Source organism: Perca fluviatilis, chromosome 16, assembly GCF_010015445.1.
Source record: "Perca fluviatilis chromosome 16, GENO_Pfluv_1.0, whole genome shotgun sequence".
NCBI classification, from domain to species: Eukaryota; Metazoa; Chordata; class Actinopteri; order Perciformes; family Percidae; genus Perca; species Perca fluviatilis.
The window spans coordinates 30,858,985-30,881,329 of record NC_053127.1 but is presented as its reverse complement, the minus strand read 5'-3'; the positions used below and the strand labels follow the sequence as shown (position 1 = coordinate 30,881,329).

The following is a 22,345-nucleotide window of genomic DNA, read 5'->3' as shown; positions in this document are numbered from 1 at the left end:
TTGAAGAAGACCAGAAATCTTTCTGAATTTTGTGCCAGTTAGGACTGTTTTCCTAATCTGAGAATGTATATGGTGTTTCTTTGGAGAGACATAAAAGAAAAGCTGTTTCCACCTTGCTTTTCTTGTTGGGACAGGAGCACTCAGTCATAATTAACAGCTGGTCCCCACTGCAGCTGGATCAGTAGCTGCACATGTCAGACACTGGCTGACTTGCTGCGAGTCTGCCTGTCAACCATGAACATGCTCTGGCTGAGTCTTCTGACCCTTCTGACACCCAGCCACCCTCCTGTCACAGCCTTGCCTCTCCGGACCGCAGACCTGCCTACCCAACCCTGTGCTGGACCATCTGAAGCTGACCAGGAGTTTGCAGAGGTATTTACCAGTTCATACATGGGATGATATATGACCCCTGTATGATTTACAGCCAGCTACATTTGCAGGTCTCTTAGCTGGGATAGTGTTGCTTTATTCATGGGAGTGGACTCTGGACAGCTTTATAGCTCCACTAACTTGACCTGAGTGGAGCTTTGCTCAGGAATGGCTGTGATTTGTTAGTTCAGCTAAGTGCTGAAGATTTCCCTAAAAGCTTAACCATATTGTTGACCCACTGATAGGATCTGTGTTCATATGGTGACAGAGATCCTGTTCTACAGCTTTCGGAAGTTCATGGCAGGCTAAAATAAAGCGTAGAAATGTTTATGTGGGGATATACACACATAAAAGGAATACTGAAAGAAAAACGTCTCTAATTTTACATCGAAAGACATTTCTCTAGAAGTAAAATTCATTTTCTTTTCATTGTTGTTATTGTTATTTTCCCTCTGGTTTTGGTTTTAACAGTGGAGCAAATCAGGTTCAAATCCAGCACTAAAATAATAATAAGTTTCAAAATAACTTCAACTTTTTTCTCTCTGGTTGGACAGGCAAATCAATGGAGCAAAAGTAATATTACTGGGGAAATATCTCCAGTCATTCTGTAAACTCTACTCCAACATAGTATGAGAAAAAAAACAGGTTTCGATCACTAATACACAAAATTCTATATATATATATATATATATATATATATATATATGAATTTTGTGTATTAGTGATAAAATTGCACCTTGTAAAATCTATCAGTTTCAATCATCTATCAGTGATGAGTTCTTGAGACTTGTTCTGCTGGAAGTTAAGAAAACATATGACAGCTGCTTAATCATTTTATTATAATTATTATATTATAATACACAACTTTGATTTCTTACGATGTGAAAACAGGAAAAGAAAGATTTATAACTAAGTTATATAACTCAACTGAAGTTTAATGTGACGCATTAATGACTGTTCAGGAGCTCTCCGTCTGAGTGTCTGCCACTTGGCTCCAGCATCAGTCTGACTAGACTCGCTTATCAAGAAGGCGGTAACAGAGCCAGCTGTATTCTTGTGGTGACAGGTTTTTAAGTCGGAAGATAAAACAGGAGTCAAAATATGTGAGCAACCACAGCCACACAGACACTGTTATTTGCCAAGTAAAACATATTTCATGACTGCATTACACTGTGCTTAATGTCAACTTGATGATGGAATGATCTTGATCAAAATAAAATCCATCCACCTCACAGGTGTGGCATATCTCTGATTGGACAGCATGATTATTGCACAGGTGTGCCTTAGGCTGGCCACAATAAAAGGCCACTCTAAAATGTGCAGTTTTACTGTATTGGGGGGATCCAGGGGGTCCGAAAACCAGTCAGTATCTGGTGCTAGGGTTAGGGTTAGTATTCATATCTCTCTCTCTCTCTCTCTCTCTCTCTCTCTCTCTCTCTCTCAACCTAACTGCAGTTTGTCGTCGTAACCGACTTGAGTGGGCAAATGCTCGATGGCGTCCGGCACTTTGGAGAGGTGTTCTCTTCACGGATGAACCCTAACTTATTATTATTGTTTTATTCTTATTACAAATTGAATTGCTTGCCTCAAGATTTTAACATAATGATACACATGCCATTGGTTTGATGCATTTTTACTAACAGTGTGGTTTTATTCTATGATGTATTTTAAATTATTTATGGTTATTTATTGTGTGGTACTTCTTAAAGCACTTTTAAATATAGCACTTATTACTAACTTTTAATGGTATGTGTATATTTATTTTCTTAACCTCAAGGGCAAGTAACTCAGACAGTATTTATGACCCCTTTAAAGATTTTTTTAATATTAGGATAGAATTTATTTTGTATTGGGACGCCGGGCTTTTTATTTATTTATTCATTCATTACGTAACTCTATGTATATGTGTGTATATGTGTGTGTGAATGTATATGTATGTGTATGTGTGTGTATGTATGTATGTGTGTGAATGTATGTATATGTATGTATGTGTATATATATATGTGTATATGTGTATATATATATATGTATGCATGTATGTATGTATGTATGTATGTATGTATGTATATATATATATATATATATATATATATATATATATATATATATGTGTGTATATTTATTTATTTTATGTATTTACTTTGTTATTTATCTAGGAGAGATACCAGGGTAGTTGTGGAGTTGACCTTTTATTTAAAGTTTTTAATTTCCCGCTGTCCTTCCTGTCCAGTGGTTCTTTTAACCTTCTTTTAATATCTGGCCGTCTTTTAAACAGCCCCCTCTTTTTTTATATAACCGAACCCAGTTTTTTAAGGAGTTATTTAAAGTGTTTTATTCACACCAGTGGTCCCCTTGTGCCCATGCCCCTCGTAGCACCCATCCTGGGCGCTGCGTTTTAACCCAAACCTAACACCAGATACTGACGGACCCCCTTTAATACAGTAAAACTGCACATTTTAGAGTGGCCTTTTCTTGTGGCCAACCTAAGGCACACCTGTGCAATAATCATGCTGTCTAATCAGCATCTTGATATGCCACACCTGTGAGGTGGATGGATTTTCTCAGCAAAGAAGGGCTCACTAACACAGATTTAGACAGATTTGTGAACAATATTTGAGAGAAATAGGCCTTTTGTGTACATAGAAAAAAGTCTTTGATCTTTGAGTTTAGCTCATGAAAATGGTGGCAAAAACAAAGGTGTTGCTTTTATAATTTTGTTCAGTATAGATACCAATAATGATACCCTATGATACTTCTCTAAAAAGTATTTTTTTGTTTATTAGAACTATATTTTTGGTACATTATATATATTGTCTAAACATATTGGTATCTGCTTTAAACTGAAGGGTGTATCAGTATGTGGACAGCTACTGGTGACCTTAGATAGACCTTTAACAATAATACTTGTGGCTGTGCTTTGTTATGTCTGTATTACATTTTATTAAAAAAAACTTTGAGTTCATGTACACAATCAATCTCATCACTTCACAGAAGTCTTACATAAATATCTGGCCATGGAGATAAGTACACATATCTATAGAGCTGCAGTGATCCTATAAGTCAGAGGCTACAGTATCTGTAAACCAACTATGGACACCTGCAATTACATACCACTGACATACATACCACATGCATGTATGTATACAATTACAGTACAGCAACGTTTGTGCACTGTACTATTATTGAAGGTTTGAGAAATGTTTGGAATGTTTAATGTGTGGCAAGGTAAGGCAAGTTTATTTTTAACAAGCAAATCAAAGTGCTTAACATGAGACAGAAAAGAACAAAAAAGAAAAATGCTTTAAAGGTCCGATGACATGGTGCTTTTTGGATGCTTTTATATAGACCTTAGTGGTCCCCTAATACTGTATCTGAAGTCTCTTTTATCTGAAGTCTCTTTTATATAGACCTTAGTGGTCCCCTAATACTGTATCTGAAGTCTCTTTTATATAGACCTTAGTGGTCCCCTAATACTGTATCTGAAGTCTCTTTTATATAGACCTTAGTGGTCCCCTAATACTGTATCTGAAGTCTCTTTTATATAGACCTTAGTGATCCCCTAATACTGTATCTGAAGTCTCTTTTATATAGACCTTAGTGGTCCCCTAATACTGTATCTGAAGTCTCTTTTATATAGACCTTAGTGGTCCCCTAATACTGTATCTGAAGTCTCTTTTATATAGACCTTAGTGGTCCCCTAATACTGTATCTGAAGTCTCTTTTATATAGACCTTAGTGGTCCCCTAATACTGTATCTGAAGTCTCTTTTATATAGACCTTAGTGATCCCCTAATACTGTATCTGAAGTCTCTTTTATATAGACCTTAGTGGTCCCCTAATACTGTATCTGAAGTCTCTTTTATATAGACCTTAGTGGTCCCCTAATACTGTATCTGAAGTCTCTTTCCTGAAATTCAGCCTTGGTGCAGAATTACAGACACTAGAGCCAGTCCCACAATGAGCTTTCCTTAGGATGTGCCATTTCTGTGTCTGTAGCTATTGAGGAAGAGAGGGAGGGGCAAGGTGGAGGGTGGGGGTGTGGCCTTGACCAACTGCCACTTTGCTCGTTTGAAAGCCATAATGTCTCTCTCTCTCTCTCTCTCTCTCTCTCTCTCTCTCTCTCTCTCTCTCTCTCTCTCTCTCTCTCATTGGTTGGCCAAATTCTCTGAGCGGGCAAAGCAGAGAAAGGGGATGTAACCTCGCTTGTTATGACCTCATAACAAGCAAGATTCCAGAACAGCTCATCTGAGCTTTCATTTTCTCAAAGTCAGAGCAGGATACACCTGTCACCATTTCTAGCCAATTGGGGACCATAGGCAGGCTGGGGGAACTCATATTAGTGTTAAAAAAAGAAATTTTCATGCCATGGGACCTTTAATTGTCAGTCAACACAAGGCAAGTTTAACAAGGCAGTTGCCGGTTTTTCGAGCCGCATGATAAAAATGCCATCAACACGGCCACTCACTCACTGTGAATACTTCGCACAACGAGCGGCTCTATTCACACATGGGCTCAATCAGACATTACACAGACTCGGGGATCTGAGAGGGTAAAGTCTGTTTAATGTCCGGTCCAACTGATTAGGACATTTGTGTAATGGTGGTAATGCCTATAGAGAAGTTAGGGTTTGCGGTCCATGTGTGAAAGGGACTTTAGATACCAGACCACACACATGCATTTATAGAGGGGTCATTGCGCAGGGACAGGTACAGTATGGCACAGACCTACATTTAAACATCCATATTTAGACAATTACTAAATCCGCCTTATATCACCTAAGGAATATATTAAGTATTATAAGGACTCATGTCTCAGCAGCAATAAGAAAAGTAGATCAGATCAGACAACAGCTGATTCAGAACGCTGCTGCTGAGTCCTCACTGAGACCACAAGAGTGGATCACATCACTCCAGTCATCAGATCTTTAAACTGGCTTCAGGATAAGGCACTGAATTGGCTTAGGCCAAAATACAGTTGGTGAAGGCACAGTGTTTAGCATTTGAATGGTGTACATCAGCTCTCCATACATGCATATCCTTTCAGCTGACTGCAGTAATGCATGGCATGCTCACTGAATTATCTTCTCCAGCAATATCTACAGGACTTCTATGGCTACAAGCCCAGGTCAGAGAGACAGAAGAGGACTGCAGACATACGTGATGTAGAATCTGATTGGACGACTAGACTCTGTGATAAGGTCCGGAAGATGCAGCGCTTCTTTGGTTTGCTTCCAAGTGGAGAGCTGACCAATGAGACTCTGGCAGTTATGAAGAGGCCGCGCTGTGGTCTGTCAGACGTGGAACCATTTGGAGAGACAATTCGCTGGAAGAAGAGCACCCTCAGCTACAGGTTAGGAATGATCAGGAAGCAGGGCTTTTCCATGTTCACCATCTTAGTTAACATTTACTAATTAGCACTGAAAACAGCTCTACAGCTGAGGCTGGAGGGAGTGTTATTAGTTTTGCAGCTATTTGGTCATAGTAAAAGCTTTGGACGAATTAAAAAATCTGACCTGATGATGTTGCTTATTACAATTCATTATGAGGTGGTCATGAATGTGTGTACCAAATTTCATGGCAATCCATTCAATAGTTGTCGACTTTTCACTCAATACCACAAATGTGAACCTAATGAACGTAATGTTAGCAGTCAGAGAAAATGACCAAAGTCAGTACGATTCGTCCTCTGAGGACCATGAATGTCTGTACACAATTCCATGGCCATCCATTTAATATTTTTTGAGATATTTTAGTCTGGACCAAAGTGCTGACCGACTGACCGACCAACAGAAGGACATTGCCATCCAAAGACCCATGCCACCAGCATGGCAAGTACATTATTCTACCCCACTAAGTGTGTCTGTCAAGGTCAGCTCAAAACCCTAACGACAAAAATAACCAGAAGATGACACAAAGCTGCAGCAAAGGTACCATTAATTTATTTTCGACTTAAAAAAAACAACTGTTGGCAAAGTGTGGCAGTCAGTAAGTCAGTGGTGTCAGTGTGTATGCATGAATGAAGGAATAGTAAGTGGAGTGTTGTGTGGTAAAGAAAACAAAAACCACAGGGAGCGTGGAGCATAGGGAACAGCGTTTCCCTCCTCTGTAGCCCAAAGTGCAACACATGGGGTGTGCTCTTATACTGGAGAACACTGGGCCCGGTGTGTCTCCAATAATTGATGACTTGACCACACCTACTGGCGTCTGAAACATGGAACACAAACAGATAGACATCCCAGCAGCCAACAGAGACGGGGATGTCCCATGTCAGATTAGTAAAGATGAATTAAGTAGTAGTAAAATTCTATCTTCTATCCTCAGGATCGCTAGCTACAACCTCCCTATCCCAACCTCGAAGGTTAACAAAGTCTTCAGAGCAGCGTGGAAGCTCTGGTCCAATGTTGCACCAATAAAATTTCGCAAGCGGAGCAGGAAGGAGGCTGATATTGTCATCTCCTTTCACAGTGGCGGTGAGCTTTCAAGAAACGCATGGCATACATTATTTATTGAATGTAATGATTAACTGCACTGTTTGTTGCAGACCATGAGGACGGCTCACCTTTTGATGGCACAGGAGGAATCCTGGCTCATGCCTTTCCGCCTGGGTTTGGTATTGGTGGAGACGTGCACTTTGATGCCGATGAAGACTGGAGCCTTAAGTCAAGTCAAGTCAAGTCAAGTGGGTTTTATTGTCATTTCAAACATATACACTGTATATAGTGAAACGAAACAACGTTTTCACCATGGACATTTAAAATATATTTAAAAAAAACGATATTATATAAAAACGACATTCAAGACAGGCTACATTTAGTACTGGTACAGTACGAGGGAGTGAGGGAGTTGTGTTTTCCATTCAATTATCAATTGTACATTTTGAAATCGCAAAAAACAAATGCAAATTAGGCGCTTCCAACAACTTGTTTGGAGCAGAAGTCAGAAGTTGGCGCTATAGGCTACACATGGCTGTAATCATCCAGTAAACAGACTAGAAGAAGTAAATGTTGCTACCTGGAAACAAAACAATCACCTTGGCCATCTTACCCATTTACGAGAGAAAAATGGAGGAAGGGCTACAGGAATTTGGTTCAATTGTGCAAGTTTTTTTAGTTTTTTTTAATGTCAGCCAGTATTGGCCATGTTTCATGCTGTCCAGAGACGAAGACACGTTATAAGAATATCCTGGACGGCACCAACAGTGGAAACAGCTAATCAGTCATGTCGATGAAAAGTTTGTTCATCAGAACTTAATCGACAAAGGCATTTCCATATCCCATTTAGCGTACCACTTTTTTCCGTCCAAGGCAAAAATCATCTCAGCCCCCTGCTGTCCTGACAGATGAACTGATTTCTATATTGAGAAGTCCTTTTTTCTCTCACTGACATTTATGTAAACAGTTTTGTGCATTATGACAACCTTTCTGTGCCATAAAACGCTCACAAGGCTTGTGTTCTTGCTCTAGGTTTCAACCTATTTGCTGTAGCAGTCCATGAATTTGGCCATGCGCTTGGCCTGCCCCACTCATCTGACCCTGGAGCTATCATGTACCCAACATACAACTTTGCCCCCAATTATGAACTTCAGCTCTCCTTCCGCGATGTGAAAGATGTCCAACACCTGTATGGTGAGTTAACTAGATTCACTTGGATTCAGAAAGGTTGCTGATTATTTTCCAAAGCAGACAAATAGAAAATGTAATACATGTCATACACTGTGACTGCATTGTGAGATAGCGTGTAACGTGCTAAATTCAGATATTCTTATCTCTAATGTACAAAATTGAATACACACATATATTGGATACATAGTTATTGCATATAAAATATTTACATGTCAGTTTAGTTACATGCACAAAATGAGTGTGAATGCACAAAAAGATTTGTTCCCACAGCAGTGGTGTGGCAACCAGCCCCCAAAGCTTAAAAACCACAACATCCTCTTTCTATTGTTTCATAATTATTCTGTTGAAATGTGCTCAATTACAGTGTAGTATTTGGATCAGCAACAACAAATACAAATCTAAGTTCTAACAGTCTTAGATTTTCACCTTTTCAAATTTGCTGTCATATTTTCTTGCATTTCAGTAGATGTAGATGTGGAGGAAGGAATAATCAAAATGGCACAGAGCGTAAAATGGTTTCTGTCAAGAGTTTTGCTATAATTCATGTTTGATAGTAAGCATAACACACACTACACTCAAAGGTACAGTAGTTATCAATGTTTATCTTCATCATAAAATGTGTTCCAACTAAGTTATGCAAATTTTACTTCCTGCAGGCTTTGGTTTGGAATTGATTAAATTATTTGCAGATGATATACTTGTGTGAATCACAGTATCCTTGCACTTCCAGCAGCTTCTTTTTAAAGAGAATATACTGAGCTGGTACATTTCAAAGGGCAGGGTCCTAAACTGTTTACTTCTGTTGCCTGCAGGTATCAGTCCCAATTTTGCTTCACTATTCTCAAAACAACCTCCTCCAAGAACACCTGACAAATGTGATCCAGATTTGTCCTTTGATGCGGTAACAGAATTACAACAGGAGGTCCTGTTTTTCAAAGATAGGTGAGTGAACTGTCCAGACCATATATCTACACCATGCAGGGTGACAGACAGACTTGCTTCTCACCTGGTGTCTCCTTTGATACTGGACAAAACAATAATTTAAAAAGGTTTTTGAGATAACTTTATGCCTTTTCAGATTTATGTGGCGCAAACATCCACAGTTTGATGAAATTGGAATCACCCTGAGTAGCAGTCTGTGGCAAGACACAGTACCTCCCTACTTGGATGCTGTCTATGAGAATGTGGAGAGGAATGTTAACGTGTTTTTCAAAGGTAAAATAAAGTAATATCCTAAAATATAATGTATCTGTAAATGTGAGACAGTAATGTTTTTGTTTCAGGTCATCAATACTGGGTGCTGAGGCAGTTCAATCTTGAGGAGGGTTTTCCAAGAAACATCTCAGACTTGGGCTTCCCCTCCAGAATAAAATCTGTAGATGCTGCTCTTCACTTCAGAAATGAGCATTACACTGTGTTCTTCACTGGCCATGAGTGTTGGAGGTATTTGAGATCTGACAGTTTCCCACAGCTTCCCCCTTCTTCCAGTCTTTATGCTAAGCTAACTGCCTGCTGGCTGCACTCTTGTATTGAATGTTTTCTGTTAGTCTTGGATGGGGCATGGCTAACAGCAATTGGGGTAAAAATGATGGGCCCTATCTTGCACCCGGTGCAGCGCAGTACAAAGCCCGACGCAAGTGTCTTTGTTAGTTTAAGACCGACGCAGTTGTCAATTTCCTGTCCAGCGCCCACGTCGTGTAAATAGCCCATCTGCGCGCCCATGGGCTTACAGGGAGGTGTGTTCAGGTGCATTCTTGGCGTATTACTATCTTGAGGCAACGGAAAGTGATAACGCCATTGACCAACAAAAACCTGGTCTAAAGTCAATGACGCAGCATTTCATTGTTATTTTAACAGCGCATTAGTAGTGCGCCTAGGCTCGTGTACAGCGCACGCACACTATGCGTGTTACACACAAAGGGACATGCAGCAGCACACAAACATACAGGAGATTAAAAATAAAAATATTACAATGTGAAATAGTATTATGATATGATCTCGCGCCAGTGGCGGATCTAGAAAATTTTACATGGGGGGGCAAAGGGGTAGCAAGAGATCTTGGTAGGGTGGCAGGGGAAGACGGTACATGGAGACCCTCATACATAAACTGATATGCCCTACTACGCCCCGCAACGCCCTGCTACGCCCTAAACTGCTACAACTATTATTTCTATTCATAGTTCCATTATCTTTTTTGTTACTATAATTACCATTATTATGAATCATAATTCTCTATATCTGTATCCATCTGTATGTAACCAGCGACCACCAAGACCCTGGATATGTCTGATGTTTCTGTTGCACCAAATGCTTGCTCTTGGGAGAATTGTTGGGTCATTGTAACTTAAAGAGTGTGGTCTAGACCTACTCTATCTGTAAAGTGTCTTGAGAAGAGTGAACTGTTGTTGTATATGTAAATATTTACATATCTAACCCTAAAATATACAACAGAATGGAAATAGCCAAAAACTGAAAACACATCATGTCACAGGACATGTTATGTTACTGTACTGCAATTTATATGTAAGGAGAATATAAACCAACCATATGGTCCAGGGGTTACTGCAGCCTCCTCTTCCTCTCTGTCATCTTCATCCTCCTGATCACTCTCTGCCTCTGTCCCTCTCTCTGAACCTGCAGCCTCCTCTTCATCCCTCACTGTCAATTCTTCCTTTCCCTCTTCTCTTTCACTCATTTCTGCATCTCCTTCTGTGGTCTTCTCCTGCTCTGACCTGCCTGGTCTCTCCAGTTTACTGTCTTCTCCTTCTTCATTTCCCTCCTCCTCTTCCTCCTGTGCACTACTCAGGATTTTCTTGGCTGGCAATATCCCCACTTTTAGGCTTCAGCTAATATCTCCAGCTACTCTGGCCTGCAAAAGTCAAGATGTGAAAAACCTCTTGTTATTCTTGTATTACATTACACTGTAGGGGCCCTGTAGCTAATAAGTAGCCTAAAAACATAACATCAGACGAGATTTATTACATGCACACATCAGTTATGTTTAGACTAGCCTTCTTAATCCCGTTGTATTTGTTGTTTTCCCAGTTTGACAGTAAAGTATGTTGCCTGGTTTAATTTGTGCAGCCGTATTGCCGTGATATGTGAGAGGAAGTGGATTTTATAGTAGCCTACTCCTTAACTAATCATATACAAATGATCGGTCTCAGCAAGCACTGTGTAGTGTGTTGTAACGTAACTCACCGAAACGGCGACCCTCTGTAAACGTTATGAATTCAAACATGCCAGTTTGTAATATTCTGTATTATGCTCTTCTTGTCTTTACTGAAATCAAACTAATCAAACAGCAGAATGCGCTTTACAACCCACGAGGGAGCAATTTGACTTTTGGCTAACATACGCCGCTGTTGTTGATACTGACTGGCCTTTAGCAGACATTATAATTATTACAAATTTAACTTCAGATGAAACGCGTGTTTTTAACTTCACCTGGGAAACAGACTTCACTTTGAGAGGCTCGGGGAGGGGGGCAGCTCAGTCGGCTCCAGTCTTTGTCCGGATGCAGGGCCCCAACACGGCAGCAGACTTGCTGTGTGCGAGCCTGAATGTGCGAATGCTGCTCTGCACGTTTGATGCAGGGACGTAGCTATTTGAGGGGCAGGGGGCTAAGATTACATCTACAATTATTATTTATTATGAATTAATATAAATTAATTGTTTGTTTCAATGTTTTAAGAAGCCTGTGCACATAGTGGCAGTTTGTTTTACAAGCAAAGTTTTTTGAATGCCAAAGTTAGGGGGGCAGCTGGGGGGGCAAGGCCCTACAGTGGGGGGGCAGCTGCCCCCCCTTGCCCCCCTGTAGATCCGCCCCTGTCTCGCGCGCTTTCACTTCACGCACGAGCAGATCAGCTTCTTCCCCTGAAAGTCTCTCCTTCCTGCTTAGCAAATCCTCATAATAGCAATGCGCCAAGGTACAAACGCGCCTGGCTTTTAAAGGGAATGGGAGATGACACTCTGATTGGTTTATTGCATGTTACACACCTATGATTAATTAAGACACTAAGTACAACCCTTTTGAACCATGCGCCTGCCACACGGACCCTTTTTTCACGCCGTTAAACTAGCAAAAGTGGATTCATACATGCCCTAAACCAGGGTGCAAACTACGGGGGAGCTAGGGGGAGCTTGGCTCCCCTTAATAAGACATGGGCTCCCCTGAAAACGCGATTTGTGAAATTTTGGGGGGTCTCTAAAAATATTGACAATGTGTCATTTTGACGTGCAATTTCAGTTTTTTGTAATGTGATCATCGTGGATTATTATGTGTAAAACTGCAAAAATATCATTCATGGTGCGGTGCGCATTTGAACCTAATTCACGTCAATAAAGATAACTATAAATGCTATTCGTCGCTAGAGCATCAAGGCGTGGCGGCGCTTGGTGCAAATTCAACTCATGTTAACCATAGACAGTATATAAGAAGATGTTAACTCAAAGATTCGTAGAAAAAATATAAACGTTGGAGGCCATTAATCGTGCGGCAAAATCCTTGAAATCCATTCTGCAGTAAGCATCATATAGCCATGGCAAAAAGAAAACAAGGCAGTTTAAGTAATTTTGGTTTTACTAAGAAATTGTGTAGCGATGACGTTAATAGCACGACTAATTCACCTGCTGCAAGCCCTGTTAGCACACCTCCCCCCGGGGTGACAACGCAAGAAGAAGCTGAAGAAATAATGTCCTCTCTGGCTGAAGATGATCCTAACCCCTCTTGATCCTCTCTTTCCCTTTAAATTGGAACAGCCAGCAGTGGAGAGACTGGAAGAGCCCATATACATGGCTGTTTGTTAAGGATGGAAGCTTGGGGTGCGTCGCTAAGGTGTAATTGAATGGAGGAATTCTGGTATTCTTCGGTAGCCTGAGTAGCTTTAACCGTTGTTCATGTGAAATCTCAAATACAGCCTGATGCTTTATTTAAAGACTATTTGTGGCTGGCTGTTTGCTATTTGACCTATCTACTCCTGTCGATAAAGTATAATAGGGTAAATCCTTTAGTGCATACACTTGTAGCTGTTATGTATCTTTGTAAAAGTCATTGTAAGTCGCAAGCGCACGGACCCCCACATGGAAAAAAAGTGGGCTCCCCCGAAGGCCACGGTATAGCTCGAACACTGCCCTAAACGCACCTGCGCCAGGCGCTTCACGCCGTGCTCTTAGATCGTTAAAATAGGGCCCTATGTGTGTGATCAAAATGATGAAGAGCTGGGAGTAAGCAGGTTTATGTATGGGCGAATTGTATAGATTAAACTAAAGTCTCTCTTCAGTAAAGATAAACAGGCAATACTTTGCTAAAAGCCCCCAAGTAATATTAAGCCTATAATAATGAGATATAAACTATTTCTTTGAAAAACATCATCTGGTGCACTATAAAAATAAATGTCATGTATTGAATCGTTCATTAACTGTTATTGTAATGCCACAGTTCTTTAATGCTCTTGGAAGATTCTAATATTGCATTAGAACTATGAGTAACTCTTATGTTGTAAACCAGACCAGACTGGAAGTCACATCATTTTTTGCTCCTAGACGCAGATAAAGCTGAGATGCTGGTCAGTGGCCCTTCTCGACATAGACACCAGTAACAGTAATTCCAGACCACTGTGTAATTTCTCAAATGATCAATAGATTATATAGAAAATAGAAGATAGAGGTTCACTTCCTGGGCACTGCCAAGGTGCTCTTGAGCAAAGCACCGAAGCCCCAACTGCTCGGTGCGCCTTTCTGTGGGCAGCGCCCTCACTCTGACATCTCTCCATTAGTGCATGTATAGGTACTGAGTTTGTGTGTGTAATTCAGGCCTGTGTGTGATGTGTGTAATAACAACTGAGTGAAAACGTTGTTATTGTTAAATTCAGATATGTACAAAATTGAATAGACACATACAATACTGTGCTAATGTTTTAGGCAGGTATGAAAAAATGCTGTAAACTAAATGCTTTCAAAAATGGAAGTGTTAATAGTTTATTTTCATCAATTAACAAAATGCAGTGAATGAACAGAAGAGGACTCTAAATCAAATTAATATTTGGTGTGACCACCATTTGCCTTCAAGACAGCATCAATTCTTCGAGGTACACTTGCACACAGTTTTTGAAGGAACTCAGCTGGAAGGTAATCCCAACATCTTGGAGAACTAACCACAGATCTTCTGTGGATGGAGGCTTCCTCAAATCCTTCTGTCTCTTCATGTTATCCCAGACAGACTCGGTGATGCTGAGATCAGGGCTCTGTGGGGGGCCATGCCATCACTTCCAGGACTTCTTGTTCTTCTTTACGCTGAAGATAGTTCTTAATGACCTTGGCTGTATGTTTGGGGTCGTTGTCCTGCTGCAGAATAAATTTTGGGCCAATCGTATGCCTCCCTGATGGTATTGCATGATGGATAAGTATCTGCCTGTATTTCTCAGCATTGAGGACACCATTAATCCTGACCAAATCTCCAATTCCATTTGCAGAAATGCAGCCCCAAATTTGCAAGGAACCTCCACTATGCTTCACTGTTGCCTGCAGACACTCATTATTGTACCACTCTACAGCCCTTCGGCGAACAACCTGCCTTCTGCTACAGCCAAATATTTCTAATTTTGACTCATCAGTCCAGAGCATCTGCTGCCATTTTTCTGCACCCCAGTTCCTATGTTTTCGTGCTTCCATGAAGACCACTTCTGGCCAGACTTCTCCGGACAGTAGATGGGTGTACCTGGGTCCCACTGGTTTCTGCCAGTTCTGAGCTAATGGCACTGCTGGACATCTTCCGATTTCGAAGGGAAATAAGCTTGATGTGTTTTTCATCTGCTGCACTAAGTTTCCTTGGCCGATCCTCAACGTTCCCTGACCTTTTGCAATTGAATTGATGCTGGTTTGAAGGCAAAGGGTAGTAACACCAAATATTGATGTGATTTAGATGTTTTTTTTGGTCCCTCACTTTGCATTTTGTAAATTGATAAAAATAAATAATCATTCTTTATATTTCTGAAAGCATTCTTAGTTTACAGCATTTTTTCCACACCTGCCTACGATATTTGCACAGTACTGTATTTTGTATACGTAGTTATTGCATATAAAATATTTACATGTCAGTTTGGTTACAGGCACAAAATGAGTGTGACACATTTGTAATCAAACAGTAATTTGTCGTTGAGAAAAAAGATTTGTTCCCACAGTGTGTGTGGCAACCAGCCCCCAAAGCTTAAAAACCACAACATCCTCTTTCTATTGTTTCATCATTAGTCTGTTGAAATGTGCTCAATGACAGTGAAGTATTTAGATCAGCAACAACAAATACAAATCTATATTCTAACAGTCTTAGATTTTGTCCTTTTCAAATTTGCTGTCATATTGCATTAGCAATATGAGTAACTCTTATGTTGTAAACCAGACCAGACTGGAAGTCACATCATTTTTTTGCTCCTAGACGCAGATAAAGCTGAGATGCTGGTCAGTGGCCCTGCTCAACATAGACACCAGTAACAGTAATTCCAGACCACTGTGTAATTTCACAAATAATCTCGGTGTTACGTCATCCTACCCTCTGTTATGATTAGCACATTAATGATTCAGATTCTGATCACTAAAATTCTTTCACTCGGACCATCGGCCGTCCTGGGACCTCTCTCTCTCTCTCTCTCTCTCTCTCTCTCTCTCTCTTCCCCCCCAGCCTGTCAGTTTCTCATTTTAGATGTTTGGATCTTAATCTGCCTATACCTCCTTGTATTGTGTGTTGGTTTTCTTTCTCCTATCTGTGTGAATGGTGGGCCTCGTTTGTTTGTGTAGTACGTCCTCTTTCCAAGTCCATATTCTTCATATATGATTAGACTCTATCTATAGTTTTGAATTGGGGGTCAAGGGACAGAGGGTGTCATATGCTGTACAGAATGTAATGCCCCTGGACTACTTCCTTAGGTTTTGATGTAATGACAATTTACAAATGTCATGAAGCAGAATGGCTTACTGTCATTGGCTTTGCTACTCTATGTCTCATCCAATGTGGGTTTTAAGCTAATTAGTCTGGGTGACTTTGCTGGCATCATTAGACACAACATGCACTGTGGTATGCCCTGCAACAGTGTAACCTACGAGGAAAACGTAGAGACAAAGCTTTACCATGTTTTCCGTGTGTCTGATATGTAGGTACAATGAGCAGCAGAAGACGTTGGAGGGATCACCGACACTTATAGAGCAGCAGTGGCCGGGGATTCCAACTCCCATAGATGCGGCTGTCTTCTATGAGGGTAGTTACATCACCTTCCATTTTTGCCTTTAGTTTCATAGCATAGCATTTCAACAACATGCTTTCATTTAATGAAATGTATGTACATACACTACTGGTCAAAAGTTTTGGAACACCCCAATTTTTTTGTTTTTTATTGAAATTTTAGCAGTTCAAGTCCAATGAATAGCTTGAAATGGTACAAAGGTAAGTGGTGAACTGCCGGATGTTAAAAAAAAATTAAGGTTACCCAAAACTGAAAAATAATGTACATTTCAGTATTTTACAAAAGGCCTTTTTCAGGGAACAAGAAATGGGTAAACAACGTAAAGCTGTTCTGCAGCAATAGAGGTTGATCAGCTTTGAAAGTTGGTGCTACCAATTCCCACAGGTGTTCACACTTGTCTGGATTATTTACAACCCCCTCTGTTAGTATAAAAGTATTGTTGGAACACACTGTGGTACCGTACCCTCGGGAGCATTATTTGAACAGTATTGTACTGCAGAAAGTAGTGTGTTGCTATAAAAATGGCGGGAAAAAGGCAAAATGGAAGAGAGACAGACCATCATGACGCTTAAGAACGTTGGTCTTTCCTACAGAGAAATTGCGAAGAAAGTCAAGGTGTCAGTGAGTACAGTATTCTTCACCATCAAAAGGCACTTAGAAACTGGAGGAAACTCTGACAGGAAGAGGTCTGGCAGAACCAAACAGAATCAGAAGACAAGTTTCTGAGAGTCAACAGCTTGCGTGATAGGCGGCTCACAGGACAACAGCTTCAAGCAAAGCTTAATAGTGGTCGTAATAAGCAAGCGTCAGTTTCAACTGGAAAGAGAAGACTTCGAGCTGCAGGTTTGATAGGTCGAGTTGCAGCAAGAAAGCCATTGCTAAGATGTCAGAATAAGAAAAAGAGAGAAGAAGGTGCTATGGACTGATGAATCAAAATTTGAAATCTTCGGTTCATCATGCAGGATTTTTGTACGCTGTCGAGTAGGCGAAAGGATGGTTCCTCAGTGTGTGACATCAACTGTCAAACATGGAGGAGGAAGCGTGATGGTCTGGGGCTGTTTAGCTGGATCCAGGGTCGGTGATGAGTAAAAGGCACTCTGAACCAAAACGGCTACCACAGCATTTTGCAGCGCCATGCAGTACCCTCTGGTATGGGCCTAGTTGGTCAGGGGTTCATCCTACAGCAAGATAATGACCCATAACATAAGTCCAAGCTATGCCAGAACTACCTTAGTAAAAAAGAACAAGATGGTAAGCTTAAAAACATGGAGTGGCCAGCACAGTCACCAGACTTAAACCCCATTGAGCTGGTTTGGGATGAACTGGACAGAAAAGTGAAAGCAAAGCAACCTATAAGTGGCACACATTTATGGGAACTTCTGCAACAGAGCTGGGAAGAACTTTCTGAAGAATATTTGATTTCCATTGTAGAAAGAATGCCACGAGTGTGTTCAGCTGTTATATCTGCCAAAGGGGGCTATTTTGATGAGTCAAAAATGTAGAATACATTTTGGTTTATAAATTGATTCCATGATTTCTTTTTTAACTTAAATTGTTCATTTGTTCTATTATTTCATTTCAGAGTACAATAAGACATTGAACTGCATGAATTTCAATAAAAACCTGGAAAAATTGGGGTGTTCTAAAACTTTGGTATGTATATATATATTGACATGACTTCCAGCCCAACCTTGAAAAAGTAGAACAAAGCATTTTACTTTGGGTCACTGTGAGGGAGACATTTTATTTAAAACCCAGGTTGGCTCCAAAAGAAATTCACACATTAACAAATCAAAACACTTTTGATCAGTTGAAGCAGACAGCATTGAGACCATGCAAATCTACTCAGGCAGACTTGAGTTGACTGTCTTCTCAGATTTAGTTGATTCTGTTGTTTCCTGTAACAGGGTTCCTGTATAAAACCCTGGCTAGAAACTAGAGATGCACCGATTGACCGGCCGGTGACCGGAATTGGCTGATTTTCACTTCATTCGGCCATGACCGGTGACCTGCCGGTCAGTCTGACATATGCCGATTTTATGCTAGTCAAATTTACTCAGGCGCCGCATGATTTACATCGCGCAACATCAGCACCACACGTGCACATGCAGGGTTTTCGCTATATGCATGTAGCAGCGGCGCACTGCTGCTTAATCAGCTGTTTATGAAATGTCATAAAGTCGTAATTTTACACGGCTCTGAAGAGCCGTCTGCTCTACTGATCTCAGGCGAACAGTCAGCTCTCTCTCTCTCTCCCCTCTGAGGCTGAAAAACTGGAAACAGAAAAACCGCACTTACACGGGTTGAGTGAAATATGACAGCTACAGTTGATTGGAAAATAGTGTTGGGCACCCTGACTTTGATGAATTTACTGTTTATCAGACCCCAGATGAGACAAGAAGCTAACGTTAGCAAACGCTGTGGTCCCTCTGCCTCTGACGCCCCGCTGGCCGCTGTAGGACGCTGTATTCCTCTGACACGCTGTATTAACGTTAATGTTTAAAACGCTTTCCAGGTTAGTGGGGATGCATACCGCTCAAAACCAACATTAAAAACGTAGTAATCTTCCCTCAGTGTTTAGTTTTGTTGCTAAACTGTGTGTTAAATGAGCGGTGACGTTAAATCATCTATTTCAGGTAATGGCACTCTAGGGTATCGTTAACGTTAGCAGATAACCCTGTTGACAGCAACGGTAGTGTTCATATTTATGCACAATGACACATAAAGCAAAATTGCAAAAAAAGGAACTACACGCTGTTTTCAGGTAACATTACTGTTGATGTTCAAAAAGGCCTGTGTGTGTTTTGAGAAATATCTTATTATTTATTATTTATATATTATTTTATTGCCATTACCTGTTTTCTACGGTGGCCGGGAAGTGCAATGCAACATTACAAAGAATGAAACACTTTTACAAAGCTCGAGACAAATTTACATTTTGGAAAACAATTTACTTTGAAAACAAATTACATTTAAACAAAAATTAGAAAACAAATTTACATTTTGAAAACAAAATAAATTTTAGAAAACAAATTTAATTTTGGAAACAAAAACATTTTAAAACAAATTTACGTTTAAAAACAAATACATTTTAAAACAAAATACATTTTAAAAATAAAATTAAACAAAAAATTAAACAAAAAATTTTAAAACAAATTATTTTAGAAACAAATTTACATTTTGAAAACAAAAAAATTTTAGAAAACAATTACTTTTAAAACATTACTTTAACAAATTTACATTTTAAAACAAATAACAAATCAAACCTTTTACCAGTCCAAACAATTTACAAATGATTCTTCGAAAAATACCACTACGAGTATGAGGTGTTTTACGACAAGTTGTGAGGAGTATAGGATGAAGTTAGTATTGGGTTTTGATTTATATACACACGGAAACATTAAAAACAGGGAAACGACACGGGAGCAGGGGCTGAGTCCGTCTCAGCTGCAACCTGGAGCTCACTGCCCATTCCTGGGAGCCAAACCACACCACGCAGCTGAACCCAGGCGTATTGCTGGCCCCTGGAGGAAGGGAAGCCCGGGAGAATCAGATCCAGACTACGAGGACTGTCACAGCCTGCTGAAGTTTAAATCACAGGTTTCTAAAGGGAGTCTGGCGGACTCGACTGTGACACAAACACACTAAAGCTAAATAAATAAATACATGCAGAAATAAATGAATCATAGTGGGGAGGAGCCATTAACACAAAAACCCTTAGTAGAAGGGTAATTTTACCATACTTAAATTATAATAAAATTCTTTATAACACATTAATTTGTTTGTTTAAACAACATCATTTCATATAGTATATTCTTAACTCTACTTGATCATTAACGCCCAAGACAGTTATAAGAGTTGTTCCAAGGCTCTATTACGATTCGATCCATAACTCGAGTCAAGACATTATACAAAACCTCAACTCGGTATTACTCCTTCGAACTGTTTTGTAAATTTTTTGCTGGTAAAAGTTTATCTTGTTAATTTAAAATTATTTTTTCTAAAATTATTTTTTTCCAAAATTAAATTTTTTAAAATTAAATTTTCAAAATTTATTGTTTTCCAAAATTAATTTTTTCTAAAATTTATTTTTTTTCCAAAATTAAATTTTTTCTAAAATTATTTTTTCAAATGTAAATTTTTTTCCAAAATTAATTTCTAAAATGTAAATTTTTTTCTAAAATTATTTTTTCCAAAATGTAAATTTTTTCTAAAATTTATTTTTTTCCAAATTAAATTTGTTTCCAAAATGTTATTTTGTTTTCCAAAATGTAAATTTGTTTTCCAAAATGTTATTTTGTTTTCCAAAATGTAAATTTGTTTTCCAAAATGTAAAAGTGTTTCATTCTTTGTAATGTTGCATTGCACTTCCCGGCCACCGTAGTTTTCCCTGTTTTCATACATACAGAAGTTTAGTTTGCTAAATATATCAAATTTTTGTAGTTGGATATTGGATGTGAAAAATGGTTCTTCCATAACATTGCACTTTGGATGTTTGTTAATTTCCCACACCAGGAATAATTTATATAGTTCTATTTTATAGTGATCGATTATCTATTCAAAACATTTTCTATGTTCTATGCAAAATGTAAAATTTTCTATTAAAGAAAAGATAGAAAATAAATATTTGTGTGTGTTGTAAAGTGGTTAGAATTTTTTTTTATCAGAATCGGCTAAAATCGGTATCGGCTGGTCAAACTCAATGAAAAATTGGAAATCAGAATCGGCCTTGAAAGTTGTAATCGGTGCATCTCTACTAGAAACTCTTCCTGGGCAGAGAGAATTCATCAGCTTCTTGAGAACTTCTGTCTCCACTGCGCAGTGAATAACATTCATCCGAACCTGCCACTGAACCTGAGAGAACTTTTTTATTAGATCCATTTAAAAAGGTCCTTATCGGTGCTAGTATTAGTCCATAACAGATTGATGGATCACTAATGGCTAGGGTTGGGTACCAAGAATCGACCGGTATTTACCGTACCGAATAGCAACGCGGATTTTGGAGCCTCATTTTGGTGCCAATTAGGATTCGGATTCGGATTCGGATTCGGATTCGGATTAGGATTCCAACAGCGGGACGTTAAGCAGTGTGCAGCTGCCTTTCTCGGAAAAAAAAACACAGTTCACTTTAAACTAGTAAGCTTTGTGGTGCATTCAAAATTATTGTAAAATACCCTATTCCATATTACCCTATTTTTTTAAGGCACCATTCAGGCACCGGCACCGTTTTAAAAGTATTGTTTTAGCACCGGTATCGGAAAAAACCCAAACGATACCCAACCATACTAAGGGCCATGTAATTTGAGCACTGAGCTCAAAAATGTACATTTTATGTATCACAATAATGAATCTTCATTCCCAACAGGGGTTGTCCACCTCTTTAAGGGAAACATCCACTACAAATTCGACTCCAACTCCAAACATGTCTTGTCCACCGGCCCTGCTAATGAGCTGCTGGAATGCAAGAAGAATGACGACAATGAAATACTGACAGGGAGGAGATAATTAAAGGAAAGCACACCATGTAGCTTGAAGCCGATGGTGCTGTGTATTTGATGTGTGTGTATACAAAGTGTTGCGAAACTCCTAGATTCAGTAATAACCACTATGTACCCAATACCAAATTGGGTAACTGATGAATCCAGTACCTCAGTAACCTGTGTTACAGTACCTCAGTGTGTAATACAGTGTTGTAATAATGGCATTTTTACCTTGTATCAAAGTACATTTTTGTGTTGTATTTGATTGTAAAGTTGATCTTACAAATATTTGTTTCATTCAAATGTTGCTGCTGGATGTGTATTATTTTTTTTTTTTTTACATCTTAGATGATACCTCCATTTCAAGACACTTAACAACATATGAAACATATGCACTGTGACAATGTTCTCTTGTATATCTATAAAACATGAATTGTTGCCTTTTTTATTATATATATGGTGTTAATCAATGTACCTGAGACAATTTGCAAGAGAGACTACTCCTCCTCCTAGTTCACTATTGGGTAACAGTGACCAAAATGTAGCTTTCCACATCATTGATGTACAAAGTGGTTGTAGATTACGATAGACACATCTGGATTGAAAATAACCACCAACCAATGCACGCAGATCCTCCATCA

At 39.4% G+C, this 22,345-nt stretch overlaps 1 protein-coding gene across 1 annotated transcript; it reads left to right on the top strand.

Annotated features, from left to right (window-relative positions):
* The first annotated feature begins 5,569 nt into the window (after positions 1-5,569).
* Positions 5,570-21,729, top strand: LOC120543607 (collagenase 3-like). Its single transcript, XM_039776748.1, has 9 exons — positions 5,570-5,718; positions 6,690-6,838; positions 6,910-7,047; positions 7,832-7,993; positions 8,803-8,932; positions 9,069-9,205; positions 9,274-9,433; positions 16,139-16,239; positions 21,590-21,729. The coding sequence occupies exons 1-9, from the start codon at positions 5,576-5,578 to the stop codon at positions 21,727-21,729; spliced, it is 1,260 nt and encodes a 419-aa protein (XP_039632682.1). The 5' UTR covers positions 5,570-5,575.
* The last annotated feature ends 616 nt before the right edge of the window (positions 21,730-22,345 follow it).